Below are 16,556 nucleotides of genomic sequence, written 5' to 3'. Positions count from 1 at the left end.
TGCCTGGAAACCCGGCGGGCATAGATCAACAAGGGGAACTCCCCCTTCCATGCCCAGCCAGGTCTCGGTGATACCTGCCAGGTCCGCTCCCCCCTCTTGAATAAGCTCTTGAATGAGGGGGGCCTTATTTACCACGGACCTGGCATTGCATAACATCAGCCGCTGGTCCCGGGCCCGAGGGTCTGAAGTCCCTGGAAGCTGAGTAGAGCCTTGAGGATCGGAGCACCCACAAGCTTGTAAGCAGCGTGTGCGTGCTCCCAAAACCCGATATGGTCCTCTGCTCCCGCCATATCTGTCCCTCCCACTGACCGTACTAATCACACCACCCTCTATTAACCCCCCAGTCTCCTCCCTCACCATTCCGCGCCCCCCAGACTGGACTGGCCTTGGCCTCAGAGAGGGCTCCCCCAAGTCCCCTCGGGCCAACCCCGAACCCCCTAAAAACCCCGTACCCCTTAAAAGTTTACTAAAACACCCCTTTAAAAAGACCCTTAGTTTCAACTTCTTTTGGTCTCTTTTGGCTGTATACCACCTCTCGGGGCTCCACACCCCGTCATCGAGGCAGGCCCTTGGGATTGAATTGGGCCACACCTGCGCGAGTGTATACATGCATACACTGCTGTAATTGGTTGTATTTTAATATTCTGTTTTGGTTTAAATATATACTTTGGTTCAAGACTTTTTCCTCATAGGAAGATATTATAAAATGTATAAATAATTAATATGTAGAGGCATTGTAATCTGGAGAACTAATGTTATTAAATGTATATAAAACAAGATTTTTACCTTAGGTTCATAAATGTTTGTGGATTTGATGAAACTATATTTTCTGCTGGAGAAAAAAGGGAGAGGAAAAGAATGAGGGCATCCATCCATTTTAAGTTTGGCTCTATTGATTTGTTTTTTTTAGTCCACCAACCATTTGGCTCCCTGAAAAATAAGGCCCTTGATAAGAAAAAAAAAAGGGTGTTATTCATCACTATCTTACCTACTTTTTCATTTGCATTTATTTATTATTAGTCCAAAGAGAGAAAATATTATGTATGTCTGGATGAAAAGTGGGAGATTTTATACCCAATTATTACTAATCACATTCCTTGAGTCAGAACATAAGATATCATGCCAGATACCTTAATTAGACCACAGCTCAGTTTCATGTAAGTATATATAACATGGAAAGAAGGAGCATCTAAATGAGAAAAAATAATTGGAATTTATTACAATTTTTTATTGAACTTCATGGTTTATGGAACCTTTTGTTAAGATATTTTATATTTATCTTGTTCATAACAGGCAGCAGTCCTCAAGACAGCCCTAGAAATTTTTCTCCTAGTGCCTCAGCCCACTTCTCTTTTGCACGAAGGTAGGAAAATATATGCTTCTAACATTAGAATTAATAGCAGAAAAATATTGTTGGTAATGATAATGCTGATGGTTGGCTGTTTATTATTAGCTTATTTGGCAGTTCCTTGATTGGATATTGTTTACTTCTTGGGTTTTGGTTGATGTCAATCTTGGTGTTAATCTATGTTGATTGCTAGTGGGGAAGTGTTTTCATTTTTTTGTTCCAACCAAAGAACTACAAACACTAACAGAGCAAACCATTAGAATATAAATTGAAGGCATCTCTTCTAGCATGTCTTCAGTAATGAAATGTTTGCTTGGAAACAATCAAACTCAGAAAGCAGCAAGGACCCTTCATTTCATCCTAAGCTGCAAATATTCTCCTTTGTCAATGAGATATGTAATCATTTGCAAGATCTATCACAAATTATGGTTATAAGATGTTGTCTAATCTCACCCATTCTATAAGTGGAAGACTGGTATGCATGTAGAATAATGTTGATTGGAATATATACAAAAATAAAAAGCAGTGTGAGATTTGATGCTAAAATGCTTAATATTCTTTCTCTATATGTAGTTGAATAACTTCCTTTCTCTTTCTAATAGTGTTTTCTATTGAAATATTTAAAAATGAACATAATTTGGGAGCAATTGATGCTTATCTGATGCCAGAACTCAATTGATTCAATCAATTGATTCAATTTGTCCCAACATCTTCATTGTGTAATCACCTTCATTATCATTATCAAAAACTTCACTCACAGGATACTTGAATAAATATTGAAGAAGTACAGCAGAGTCTTGCATAAGGTGTTAAATAGAAAATTACTGAGAAGCTGGAGGGAATTAGAAATTTAAGTGATTCACTTAGGTATATCTTTGTATATCAAAAATTATTAACATTGGTAATCAGATTTTCTTTGTTAGAGAATTTAACTGTAGAAATTAATCCCACTTGTTTAAGTTATTTGAAGTTTCTGTGTAGCTTGCTTGTGCTTAAAAAAGTTGTCTTCTGTGTTTCTGTCTAAATATATTTGGTACAATTACATTTGCAGTCATGGGCATCGAAATGAAAGGTAACTATCTCTTATCTGTACAAGCTGTGCTCACTGTTGCAGACATGTCTGTGCAAGGCTGAATAGGTCATCACAGCAAGTCCAGATACAATCTGCAGCTATTCTGTTTTCTGCCTGCTTCCTTTGCCTCATAGAGAGAAAACAAGGAGTGCTTGTGTGGTGTGTTTCTGTGTTTCTTTTTCATGTATGTGTGTTTGGAATGTTCAGTCTGATATGATTAGGCACCTATCTCTGTGATAGATAAAGTGTTACATTCACATGTGGAACTAAATATAACTGTGTTTCTGCATGCTGAAACAATTCTGAGTAATGTTGAGTAGAGATTTCTTATATGATGGATATCATTCATATTATGCATGTAACTTGCTGTACAATCTATAGCTTGGTTGAGTTCCCTGATTTATGTATTGTTGATGTTTGTCTGAGAACAGTATTCCTTGGTGGTAGTGAAATTTAAAGCATAGGCAACAGCTACGTATGTGTTAGATAAATATTTAGACTGTGACTGGGAATGAAACTAGGTTGGTAGTTCTATGTCTCAAATTTCATTACATGTATTAAAGATTAAAAAATGTTCCATACAATCAATATTGTATCTGTTTCATTTTGCAAGTAAAACAAATATCATTCTGGATTCACTTTAGCTGTCAATCTACATGTTTTATATTTAGTATGTAGATTGTGATGGTTATCCACTGTTTTCTCTATTCTCTTCTAGTCAGCATTTTGAATTGGCTAATCAGAATGATGAAATCTTCCATTTGTTTCCAAACATTTGCACATGCTTTAAAGAAATGCATTGAATAAGGCCTGCTATATTGCTGTATTTTCCCTTTTGTCATATTATTCCATAAACTCCATTTGAATATTTGGCATAGTAAAATTTCAGTTGTATTTTGTGACTAAACTCAAATACATTTTAGGACTGATGGACGGCGTTGGTCACTGGCATCTCTCCCTTCTTCTGGATATGGTACAAATACTCCCAGTTCAACAGTTTCAGTAAGTGATTTCATATTGGCTTCTTTTTGTAACATATTTTCAGATTCAGCTCTTTTAGAAAATGGTGAAGTTTTGGGTAGTATTGACAAGTAAAGAATAAAGTCTGTATCACTGTCAGTCTATATATATGAATATATATTGTGAAGTTTAGACTTAATAACCTGTTGAGAAGTTTGGTTGTAAGTGTGGAGACTGATTGTGTCATATTTTCTACTAGATAGGTAGAAACTGACTGATGATGCTAGAACATCCAGTAACCGGGCATGTAAATTTCTATATTAGAATATCAGAAATGTGCAGCACATTCCACTGTCCAACCATGTTTACCCAATATTTTGAATAAGATCAAAATAGCAGCTATTTTCAAGGTCAAAGCAAGGCATTTTGCTTTCCAAACAATTTGAACTTAAAATATTTTGCACATTTTTACCACTTATTTCTGTGACCGCCGCAAAACTAGACAGTATCTTTATTCTTTATTTTCTTTTATAAGAATTCTAGCAAACATTATTAAATAAAATGTAATTTGTCTGATTTAAATTAAATACTTATTATGGCTTCAGTACTGAGTAACTTAGTCACCTATAACTGCTTCTTTTCTTTCGATCCATTAGAAAGGAAGTGCTGAAGAAGTCTGTGGTTTCTATGTTGACAGTGTAGGTTAGTGGCTATCCTCAACAAATCTATCCAAAAAGGTTTATAACTGAACAATATGAATCTTGAAAACTTGTAATAAATAAATATATATGATGATATAGGAAGGAGTATTTATTCTTATATAGTCACAATCTGGCTATGATAGTGAGAATTTCAATCACCTTAAATAGAATTTTTGAACACGTTGGTAAATGAGACAGAGATTTAAGTGACCTAAATATACAGCTGATAGATTAGTCCATCCAAGTAAAGTACTTTGAATAATTTACTCTAAAAAGAAGGTAAGTGGTGAGAATTGAATGACATTTTCTCTAATCTTTTATTATTATCTACCCAAGACTTAATGCTGCATTAACCATTATATAATCATTTTTACATTGACAAATTTGAATTACTTCCCCTGAAATAAACTGATGTTTTAATAAAGTGCCATATTCATTGGAAAATAAGCTTGGTTTCTATTTGTTAATATTTATTTGTAGGATGAACGGTATTCAAAAGAAACAGAAGCAATTATGATTAATTACATTTCATTGTTAGGTTATTTATTTTGTCAAATTCTGCTATTTTAAAACTTTTAGAAAAATCTTATAATGAAGTGCTTTGGTAAGACATTTCCAGAGAGATTTTGCATTATGTGGCATTGAAGAGATTGTTCTCCACTAAATACTCATCAATTTGAAACTGAACAAAGTTTAATTCACTAGAATATGTATGAGATAGTAAACATATAATTAAGAGAAAATCTGTTTTTCATTAACAGCTTTTTTCACAGTTGATTTTTTAATGTTATTTTTAAACAAAATTATAAATATGAGTACTTTTTCAGGAAGCAAACGTTCTAATTTGTGAATTTGAATTCCAAGTGCTTTGATTTAGCACATGTTACTGTTGTTATAGCACATGATGGCGAACCTTTTAGAGACCGAGTGCCCAAAAACTGGCCCCGCCCCTGCTCCACCTCCCCGCTCCGCCCCCCATCCTCCACCCTGCCTGCCCGTAGGACCACTCACCGCTTCCAGGGACCGCCGCAGATCGCCCAGGTAGCCCAGCAGCGCTATGGTGTCCACACCCTCTGCCCGCGCCCTGCAGCATCAACTGCATGATGGGGTGTGAGGGCAGAGTCTTGTCTATGCTGCCTGGCTGCCATGTCCTTGGCTGCGCTGCTCCATGTGGGCCACGTTCGAGGGCGACTCTCCTTCAGAGGGGCTGCTGGAGAGGAGGGGGTCACGAGGGGAGGCAAGGCTGGGGCAACGGCACATGTGCCCACAGAGAGGGCTTCGAGTGCCGCCTCTGGCACCCGTACCATAGGTTCGCCACCACTGTTACAGCAAATTGTATTAGAAATGCAATATTGTACATTTACATGTAAAAAGAAACTTGTTTGTATACTGTAATATTATTGTTGATAAGAAGAGTAGATTTTTATTTTGAATATTGGTACAAATTAATATTTACATTTTTATTGTAGTCATCCTGTTCTTCCCAAGAGAAGTTACACCAGTTACCATATCAGCCAACGCCAGATGAACTTCATTTTTTATCTAAACATTTCTGTGCTACTGAAAGTATTGCTAGTGATAATAGATGTAGGACCACTCAAATGAGGCCACGATCCAGAAGCCTCAGGTAGGTTTACTTTTTTTTAGAAGTATGACACGTATCTTGATATAGAAACTTGTGAAAAATGATCCAAATATACACACACAAACAATATTATTATGCTTATGAGATGCTAAAAAATTTTAATCTGTCATGTTTTATATTGTTGTTTAAAAAGGATAATAGATTACAAAATGTATTTTCCAATGTATAATTCCTCAGTATCTGTATGAAGTCTAGATTTTTACTGTTACGGTCATAATTTTTATTCTGGTGAATTTCTAGTTTAATATTCTTTAGAAACATGATTTTCAATGAACATTAGAAAAAATGATTAAATATATTTTTATCTTAAAAATACATGAAAAATACATTGAATGACAATGTAAATTATTTGAAATGTCCAAATTTAAAGAAAAACATATGTAAATATATTTTGTTAGTAAAACATACGAGTACTTTATACATTTTAATAAAACACTATATTCATGATTAGTGGAATACAGTGTATGGAATAGAGGTTTTGCAGGCAAAAGCTATTCTTCTCATGTTCGTGGTTCACTGCTTTGATTTTATTGAATAGGAGCACAATATAATTGAACAGGAGACTGTAATTTGTGTGTCAGTATAACCAAGTCAATCTAATGCAAACATGCAGTAAACCCTGATCCGATTTCTCTGGTATCATCTATTACTTTAATCAGAATTTAATGGAAATATATAGATTTTGGATGAATGGGGAAAAGGAATATTGTTTGACAATACAGGTCTATATTGACACAGGTAAGCTGATGTTTCATAATCAGGTCTTGCCATAATACATTCTGTTTGATGGAATGGAATTTTAATCTAAGTGAGAAAAGGTAAACATTGATGGTCTCATTTTTGCAATGGATACTTTGTTTTGATGGATTTATAAGTTGCTCATTAAGTACTTTGATTAACATTTTAAATTTGGAATAAATAAAAGTCCACCTCCTACTATTAATTTTGTGATTGTGAGTGTGTACGTGTTTGTGTATACATGCCAATATTTTCTTTAACTAGAATAATTTTCCTGATAAAAATACAGTATACCTACAAAATTCTTAGTCTTGGCCTCCATGCCAAAATTGTGTAGAAATCACAAAAAAGTAATCAATTTCATGGTTTATTTTATTTTATTTATTTATTTTTCACATTTCTGAACTGTCCATCTCCTATTTGTTGAATTCACATAAATACAGTACATTATTTTATCAAATATTTAATGGTAGTAATTACAAAAAAAGCCACTTAGAAACACTTATTTGACTGTTACTTTAATCATACTTGAAATAAGAGTCACTTTGTTGAGTTGGGCGGCTATAGAAATTGAATAAATAAAATAAACCCAAAGGCAATAAATAATATTGTAGCATTTTAAGATCAGAAATAATACTAGCCTTTAAGGCAGTAAGTCTCAACCTTGGCAACTTTAAGATGGGTGGATCTTGTTGGCTAAGGAATTCTGGGAGCTGAAGTCCATCTATTTTAAAGGGTCACAAGAAACTTCATCTTGTATATGAAAAGATAACTCACCTTGATTAAAAGTTTTTCTCTTAAAATGCTACTCTGAACATGGCATAAGATAAATCAGAAGTCTTGTTAAGAATTTTACTGCAGTCTTTCTCGTTGTTTGTTTAGTACAATATTTATTAGCTATGATCTGTAAGATAAGATACAACATATCAGACCTGGCTTCATACTCTGTCCTACTAACTCCTAAATTAATAATTGTTTAATATATTTATCAATATATAAATATTACAAACACAGTTATTGTTTGTCTGAAATGGTGTAGGGTTTCCTACCTGAGCAGGGGGTTGGACTTGATGATCTCCAAGGTCCCTTCCAACTTTATTATTATTATTATTATTATTATTATTATTATTATTATTATTATTATTATTATTATATGTGTATTGAATGGTTCATGAAATAATGGCTTAATAATAGTCTAAATTTTTTCCATTGTATTGAAATACTGTTAGAAGATATCTGTTTTATCTAATGTGTAGACAGTTTGGCACCATTAATAGAAAATTAAAACATGTTAACAGGTTTGGCACCATTAATAGAAAATTAAAACATGTTAACTGCAAAATTTTCAGGAGAAAGGTAGGGAAAAGTACATTAAAAAAACATCATGCTGTAAGTTAACTTGAATGTGTGAGATAGGCGCAAAGCACTAATAGAATATAGGCAAAACTTGGCAATCAAATAGAAACCAAGTAAAATAAAATATGGTTGGATGACTGGAACAGTAAACAGAACCTGGTCTCACTATTTGGGGAGATTGTGATTTTTAATAAACTGACTGGCTGTCAGTGGAAAAGATGGACTATAAATTTTAAGTTAATTTAAAATGAGATTCAAAGGTTAATTTCTTTGCTTTCAGTCCTGGACGTCCTCCTGCCTGCTGCGATCACGAAATTATTATGATGAACCATGTGTACAAAGAAAGGTTTCCTAAGGTAATAAAGAATATAAATTATATCTAGTATTAAATTTCACAAGAAAACCGTATGGAAAAAGAGTGTTTTCTGTTGTACTTAATACATCAGATTAAAATAATCCCAAATAGCTTTGTTCTTTTAAATTCCAGAAAACTTAAAGCAGTAACTTCTGACATTTATTTTAGTATTCAATTGTAAAAATGTCCTAATTAACATAGCAGGAAAATGTCTCTGTAATCAGTAAGTCCATATATAGTGTACATATGTACAGTTCCTACTTTGTGGCTTTATATTTTAAATATGGTTTTAAATTTTTTGTATACCTTTCTAGCTTTATTACTAATATCTGATTAAGTTCAAAATGTTGTTTATAATTTAAAAGTAAACTTCTTGGAATCAGTTTTTGCATATGCTTTTGTGCAAATTTTGATTTAGAAGCTTAAGTTCATTAATACCTTGATTAAGTCTATAAAACATATATTATACAGGCTACTGCTCAGATGGAAGAAAGGCTTCAGGATATTATCACCAACCATTCTCCCGAGAACATCCTTCCCTTGGCAGATGGAGTGCTCAGCTTCACCCACCATCAGATCATTGAACTGGGTCGTGATTGCTTGGATAAATCTCATCAGGGTCTTATTACCTCACGATATTTCTTTGAATTACAGCATAAATTGGATAAGCTCCTACAAGAAGTATGATCAATTAAAGTTTCATTAATGCTAAGCACATTTTGTTTATTTATTTATTTTGTGCCTTCAAGTCACTGCTTACTCCTGATGGCTATCTGGAATAGTGTGAGAATAGCTATTTTCTCAGCAAGTTTTCTTCAGAAATGGTTTTCCATTGCTTCTTCCTAGGGCTGAAAGAGAGTGACTGGCCCAAGGTCACCCAGCTGGCTTATATGGTTTAAGGCCAGACGAGAACTCTGTCTCCTGGTTTCTAGACCGATGCCTTAACCACTACACCAAACAGGTTCTCAATTTAAAAATAGAGTTTTTAAAAAATATTTACGGCCTTCTACAGTTTTATAAAATAATGTTTAAATATATACAGCTCTTTAAAATATTCAGTTTAATGACCTTAGCACAGTGGTTCTCAATCTTCCTAATGCTGCGACCCTTTAATACAGTTTCCTCATGTTGTGGTGACCCCAACCCCCCAACCAGCTGGCCGGGGGGGAGGCCGTTCCACCGGCTCCGCCCAGCCTGGTTAGAGAAGCGCCCAGGCGGGGAGAGGGAGAGAGAGAGAGAGAGAGAGAGAGAGAGAGAGAGAGAGAGAGAGAGAGAGCCAAGAGGAGGGCAAGGAGATAGAGGAGCGGTGTCTCGGTTCCTAAGACCATCGGAAATATGTGTTTTCCGATGGTCTTAGGGGACCCCTGTGAAAGGGTTGTTCGACCCCCCAAAGGGGTCCCGACCCACAGGTTGAGAACCACTGCCTTAGCAGCTGCTGTAGGGATCTTCAAGTTTGGAAATAATTGGTTTATAAAGGAGCTGAACCTATATAATATACATATTCATTCTGTGCTTCAGCTTAAATCGACTTTTCTATGTAAAAATCAAGTATCTTTTGTTTAACTGAATTAATTCTATTATTAAAAGTGTAACAGAAATACAAGAAAGAGACTATGTTATGATTGCTAACTTTCCAAAATTACATACAAACTATTTAATTTTCCTTCAAATTAGATGAAAGCAGGAAATGGTTAAGAACAATTTTGAAATAATGGTAAAAACACCTTAAATTTCAATGTACTTTATGGGATTTCTAAAATTCTGATAGAATTCTGATTCTGAAAGTATAAGACACATTTAAAACTATCATAAAAAAACAACCCCGATCTTTAATTAAAGAAGAAAGATTTCTTTGATAGAACATATATATGGTACATATCAGAATGTAGTAGTTACTATTTCTAATCCATTTAGTGTATTACAAAAACAGTAAGTTTTCTCCTTAATTCCTTAGTATGGACATTTGGGGCAGTAGATATTGATTGCATTACAGTTTTTCAAGACCTTTCTTTGTAATGGAATCATTGTCAATTACTCTGCTAGTTAATATTCTTTAGATGTTTAAAATTTATGAGTAAAATGCATGAAGATTTCATACTTTTGGAAGTACTTTGCATGTCAGTGTATTTGACCAGTAGGAATAATTGTTTCTATATTTTATAGACAAATGAGTCTATGTTACCCATTCCAATACAATGTAAACAAGTATTTCTGAAAAAAGATGGTTTCGTGTGGTAAATCAGTAAGGAGAAAGAGATATTTAAATAATGCTGCAGTTTTTAACCTAATGCTTTAATTCAGTGAAATGATTTTGATATTCTTAATTTATGGACAGGGTTACTATTGATTTCAAAGCACGTTTATAAACAGAATCTTTAGAATCAAATGGCACTTTTATGGCTTTCATTTATGTATCCTCTATTTCCTCTGATTTACTGTGTCTCTCAACCATGTAGTCTTGCAGGAAAGCCTGCTGTTTTTGGGAACTAGACTGTGGGAATACAGTTTAGTATTTTGGTGATGCATTTCAGTCAGTCTGCAGCTGTGACATTCAGTAGATGGCTGTGTCCCCTGCTGCTTGGCACATTGTGATTGCAATGAATGGCCTATGGAAGCCACAAGGCATCTGAACAGTTGTGTTTAGCTGACATTTCAGTAGTTCTCAGGTCAAGGTTAACTGAGCTTTATTGTTGGCATTTTTTTCACTTCACAAAAGCATTGATTATAGTTTCACCTAGTGTTTCATTTAAGCCTTTGATACCAATAGCAATATATTAAGTATGTAGCATTTAGTAGACCATTATCTCTGAAATTTTGACAGTTAAAACGATTTACCCATTTCTCCTATTATTTTAATTAATGCTTGGAAAACCTGAATTAAAAACTAATTAAATTATTCAAAATCTGTTATTTTTATCTTAATTATAAATATTTATAAACTTTTTATTCATGAACAGTACAAATATTTTAAAACCAAATGTCTAGGAGTGACTTGTGATCTGTTTAATTCAACTCCACATATAAATAATTATCCATCATTGTGGATTGTAGGTAGTATATTTTGAATTTTGTCTTACAACTGCTTTTAAGTGAAGCAAATAAGTGTCTTCTTGAGATATGAACAAAGGCATGTAAGAATATTTCACCCAGGGAAAAACATATGGTAGGGGGTGTGTGCATTTATTAGACTTCTGGAAGTCTAGTCTTACAAGTCAGTTTTTGGATGCAAAATATTGCATTCCCCCCCCCCTTTACTCACTTAGATCAGGGGTCCCCAATCTGTGATCTGTGGACCGGTATTGGTCCATGGCATGCCAGAAATCAGTCTGCACAAACCAGTGAAACTGCATCTGTGGGATGCAAGCAGTATGCAAACCTACACCCCATATGGACCGTGGAAAAACCTCTCTCTATGGGACCGATCCCTGGTGCCCAAAAGGTTGGGGACCTCTTACTTAGATCAGAGGTCCCCAACCTTTTGGGCACCAGAGACCAGTTATGTAGAGAGAGATTTTTTCCGCGGACTGGAGGGACTGTAGCTTTGTGTGTTGCCTGGGATTTTGCTTGTTTTTGCGGCCTGGCTGCTGGCACGCTGTGGACCGGTACTGGTCCGCGGACCGGGGGTTGGGGACCCCTGACTTAGATCATTCATTTATTGTTTCTTTTCTAAATTTAAATGTGCTTTGAGGGCCACATCCAGACTTTCTGAGGTACATATTGTGGTAAAACTGCCCTAATTGATCAAATCAGTAGGCTCCTTTCACACTATGTCTGTTTCTATAATTTCTTTTCTAGCTTTCATTGTTAATTTGAACTTAGATGTTTGTCTCTCTAGGCAGTAATTTCCTATACTATAGAAATCAAACAAATGATAAATGGTAAATATCAGTTAATAATTTATGCTAAATGGTAATAATTCACATACAAATATATCGGGTTTCTTGAATGTTCAAGATTGTTGACATGATTATGTTGAAATAATATATAGCTTATTTAATTCATTATATTTAATAATGTTTCTTTGTGACCGTTTTTAATATGATGACTATTTTAATGCTTCTTTAATAGGCTCAAGAACGATCAGAAAGTGGAGAACTAGCATTTATTAAACAGCTTGTCCGAAAAATACTTATTGTAATTGCACGGCCTGCTCGTTTACTTGAATGTTTGGTAAGATTATGTTTGCTTTAAATAACTTTGATAGTCAGTAAAGTAAGGCATATAAATAATGTACAGGTATAGTATAGGGGGTACCTTGCTCAACAGTAGTAACTGAGAGGGATCTCGGAGTCCTAGTGGACAATCACTTAAGCTGGCTCAGGAATTCTGGGAGTTGAAGTCCACGAGTCATAAAAGAGCCAAGGTTGACTACCCCTGGTTTAGAGTTTGCAGGTAATTCTGTGTGAGTAAATGGCCTTTATGGTCCATAAATATTTCATTACCCAACTAAGTAACATCATCCATGCGCATCTGCAAGAAAACAACCACGTTCGGAGAGCACCAACGACCCCACAGTTACTGTAGGCTGCATAAATACAGTATGCACAGGATAGATTCATTTACTAAGTTACTTTTCCATGCTGTCTGCAGCATAGTAGTCTCTGTATTCCTTTAAGCTATTCTAGTCTTCCTTTCAGTTTTATCGATTTTTAGAAGTTCCTTTTAAAATATATTGAGGACTTTTTTGTGAGAAGACGTTAAGTGTAATTCCAATTTCTCCTCACTCTCCACTGCAAAACATATGTCTATATAGCAGTGATCATGTTTGTAACATGGAATTGCTGTACATAAAGTTGTTTTTATAAAGAATTAATAAAAAATAATAGCAACCATAAAACAGAAATGGTTTTTTTTCCTGCAGGAAGAAGTTAATGTATAAGGGTGAAATCTCCAATTCATGTTTTCTTCTTTTCCATTAGGAGTTTGACCCTGAAGAATTTTACTATCTTTTGGAAGCTGCAGAAGGCCATGCAAAAGAGGGGCAAGGCATTAAAACTGACATCCCGAGATATATCATAAGTCAACTGGGTTTGAATAAGGATCCTTTGGAAGGTATGATAATTTAATAATGCAATAATCACAATTGATTTATTGTATTTTACCCATTTTTGGTATCACCATTTTTATTAATCTTGTATATTTCAATATATGTATCTAATACATCATGTGATTTTAGTACTAAACTCCTATAAAATAATGAAAGACCTTTCATAGACAAAACAAGCTAAAAGATTAAGCTCACTCTTCGTTCATCTTAGAAAATAATTGATGAGTTATAGCTTACTATCAGCTTTTGCAAAGAAGGCATATTGGGGTAAGATGTTTAACAATATTGTCAAAGCTGGAATTAATGAAAATCTGGTCAGATTGTAGGCCATGATACTGAAGCATGATGTAAATCCAATATTATAATACAACACATCAAAACATTAATAGAAATAATTGGGGCAATTTTTAATTATCTTCACATAAAAACCTGAAAGAATTTATTGGACAATTAAGGAAGTGGAAGTACAAATTGAAAAACAAACAAAAACATCTGTCTCATAAAAATAAACTAGTTTCATAATAAAATTGAATGTGGCACAAATGTACTTGACTCTGCACATAATCTGTTAACTCAGAATCATGAATATTGTCAAATTGAATGTTTACATTTTGACTTATTATTTGCCATTATGGAAATGGATATCCCTAACAATATAGTTTTATTTGTATGTTAGGTTAATTAGTATTAATAATAGTTTATTGAACAAGCAATAGTGGGTTTATCGGTTTATAAATTATGCTAGGGCAAAACAAATTGCATTATCCAGGTTCAACTATCATGCTTGAACCACAATATCTTTATTTTCTCTCTTCTTCCACCCTAAATGTTTAAAATCAATCACAGCTTCATGTTATTTTGAAATTAAAGAAGGTGCAATTCATTTTGATTGTTTTTACAAATTCAAAAATGTCTTTATTTGTGCATTCTTAAAAGAAAATGTGTGTGTTAGTCTGAATGTGATGCAGCCTATTTATCCCACATTGTAGCATCACATTCTAATAACTTATCTAAATTAAATATGGTAGTCTACATGTTTTAGAATAAACATTTGAATAAGTCCCAAATTAGTATATTGATTATTTCAGCTTCCATATTCAAGAAGGTATCATTGCTCAATTATTCTTACATGCTTTAGAATGAGCCAAACAAATATATCTATAGGTAAATACAATTTCTCAGAGCAAAATGAAATTAGGTTTCACTGAATTATGTTCCTTCATTATTATAAACTGGCTATATGTATGTATAATAATTGATACAACAATTAAAATAGTAAGAAGGGAGTATTCAACTTTTCTCTAGGATCAATATAAATTTTACTGCTTTATTTATTGTACAGTATTATGGGAATTTTATAGTAGTCAAAACTACAGCTGCTGATTTATGTTATGAAAGCACATTTTAAAGAAGGACATTGATTTTCTTTTCAGTTTATAATACATTTCTTTGTTTCCAATGAAATTTTCCAGTAATTGGACTTAAAATTGGATCTTTTATTTTTTTTGTCTGTTGGGTATGGTTTCTTTTCAGATAAATGATGCATGCAGTTTTTGGAGATAATGCTAGATAAAACTATTTTGTATAAAAAGTAATAAATAGCAGATTTATCATTTATTGGAGTGTGGTCAATGTGTTTCAGAAATGCTCCCCAGGTTGAAATTTTTTCTCTGAGGCTTTTAGATTAAATCTTTACCTTTTTGAATTATGACTCTTTAGAAATGGTTTAAGTCAATAAAATAAAAAAGCAGATGTTTAATGGTATTTAGATGAGTTTAAAAAATGTCTTCAGGCGTTGCGAAATGTTTCTTTAGCTTCCAGCTTCAAAAGCTGACTTGGTTTTATTCTATTACTACCTACTGTTTACAAATAATGTGTACTTCTCAGATAATGGTTATTTTTTTTTATCAAAAGTAGGATACATAACTGAACCACTTTGATTTTCCATTTATGAATATAAATATGGGACTGACAAAACTGTCAAACTACATTACAATGGCTTGGTTTTTAGAAAATGAAAAACAAACCATAAGCTGTTTGATCACAGGTCATTAAGTGAGACCTAGGCAACTCACATACAGGCCAGCAGAGAACAAAGATATGGCAGGCACACACCGGGCCAGGGGTGGCTGATGCTCTGGTGGGGGAGGGTATGCGAGTTTTTTGCAAAGTAGGACCAGGATTTGCTGCTGCCAGGCAGTGAAGAGTGTGACTGACTTACCTGAGTAACTTGTGACATTCTCTGCCGACTTCCCAATTGACTTTGCTTGTGGAAAGCTGGCAGGGAAAATCACAAATGACAGTCATGTGGTGGTGGGACACTGCAACTATTGTGTGATCTTTTTTCCAAGAACCTATTACCACAATTCCTTAATCATGGGGATGCAGTGCTGGCTGAACATCATCTTTTTTCAGTGCCATTGTAACTTTTGACTGGCTGATGAACACACATTGAGGAATACCTCTATACACCCACAAAATAAACTTATTTATTTTTTAAGTTTCTGCTTTTGTATTTATTTCTATGACTTAAATCTATAATGCAATAACAAAGTTTGGAACACCGGTATAATTTACATGGAGATCTTCATATAAATTGTCTTTTTCTAGTCTTCTTCTAGTCATGTGAATTATTGCATTACCTGAATAAATGTAAGTGCACCAACACAAAGGGAATTACTTTGTTTTCCCGAAAATAAGACCTATTCGGAAAAGAAGCCCTAGCTTGATTTTTATGCGTGTGCCTAATATAAGCCCTACCCCCAAAATAAGCCCTAGTTAAGAGCCTGTGCAGCTGGACACCCGCCCATTCCAATTGGTTGTGAGGTGACACAAGGCAGGTGGGGGAGGGGTGGAGCTGCCCCACACGTCCTGCACCTGTTTACCTCAGGGTCCCCACAGCCAGGCCTCCCATACCCCAATACCTGCCTCACCTCAAGGTGGTGGCACTGATAGCACTGTCCAGTAGGAGCCCATGTGGCTGCTGCCAGACCATTTCTTCTGCAGCTGATTGCCAACGCTCGCACGCGTCATCCCCAGCTTCCGTTTCGCTGGCAGAGGCCTTTAGGAAAAGGCTTCTGCAGCCGCAAATGGAGCTCCAGGTTTTTTTTTATTTAATTTTTTATTTAATTTAATTTATATCCCGCCCTTCTCCCAACGGGACTCAGGGCGGTTCACAACATATTTAAAACAAAGGCATATATACAACCCCTCCCTGTAAAACCGAATTAAACCAAATTTTAAAGTTGTGTTATTTCGAATTCCTTAAAATGAACCCAGTATAAAATCCTCCCTAGGCCAGGTCCGCTTGCTGAAAAAGCCATGTCTTGAGGGC

General features: G+C 34.7%; 1 protein-coding gene across 1 annotated transcript in view; it reads left to right on the top strand.

The window, feature by feature from the left end:
- The window catches only part of MAST4 (microtubule associated serine/threonine kinase family member 4), an 85,570-nt gene that overhangs the window by 40,051 nt on the left and 28,963 nt on the right, over positions 1 to 16,556 (top strand). The window contains exons 3-9 of the mRNA XM_015812202.1: positions 1,294 to 1,363; positions 3,344 to 3,422; positions 5,551 to 5,708; positions 8,101 to 8,176; positions 8,647 to 8,856; positions 12,244 to 12,345; positions 13,095 to 13,227. Of these exons, the coding sequence (XP_015667688.1) occupies positions 1,294 to 1,363; positions 3,344 to 3,422; positions 5,551 to 5,708; positions 8,101 to 8,176; positions 8,647 to 8,856; positions 12,244 to 12,345; positions 13,095 to 13,227 (828 nt within the window). The remainder of the gene's footprint in view (positions 1 to 1,293; positions 1,364 to 3,343; positions 3,423 to 5,550; positions 5,709 to 8,100; positions 8,177 to 8,646; positions 8,857 to 12,243; positions 12,346 to 13,094; positions 13,228 to 16,556) is intronic.

Source organism: Protobothrops mucrosquamatus, unplaced genomic scaffold (genome assembly GCF_001527695.2).
Source record: "Protobothrops mucrosquamatus isolate PMUCROS unplaced genomic scaffold, P.Mucros_1.0 scaffold75, whole genome shotgun sequence".
Lineage (NCBI taxonomy): Eukaryota > Metazoa > Chordata > Lepidosauria > Squamata > Viperidae > Protobothrops > Protobothrops mucrosquamatus.
The sequence above is the reverse complement of the archived record's forward strand: the minus strand, read 5'-3'. Positions and strand labels throughout refer to the sequence as shown.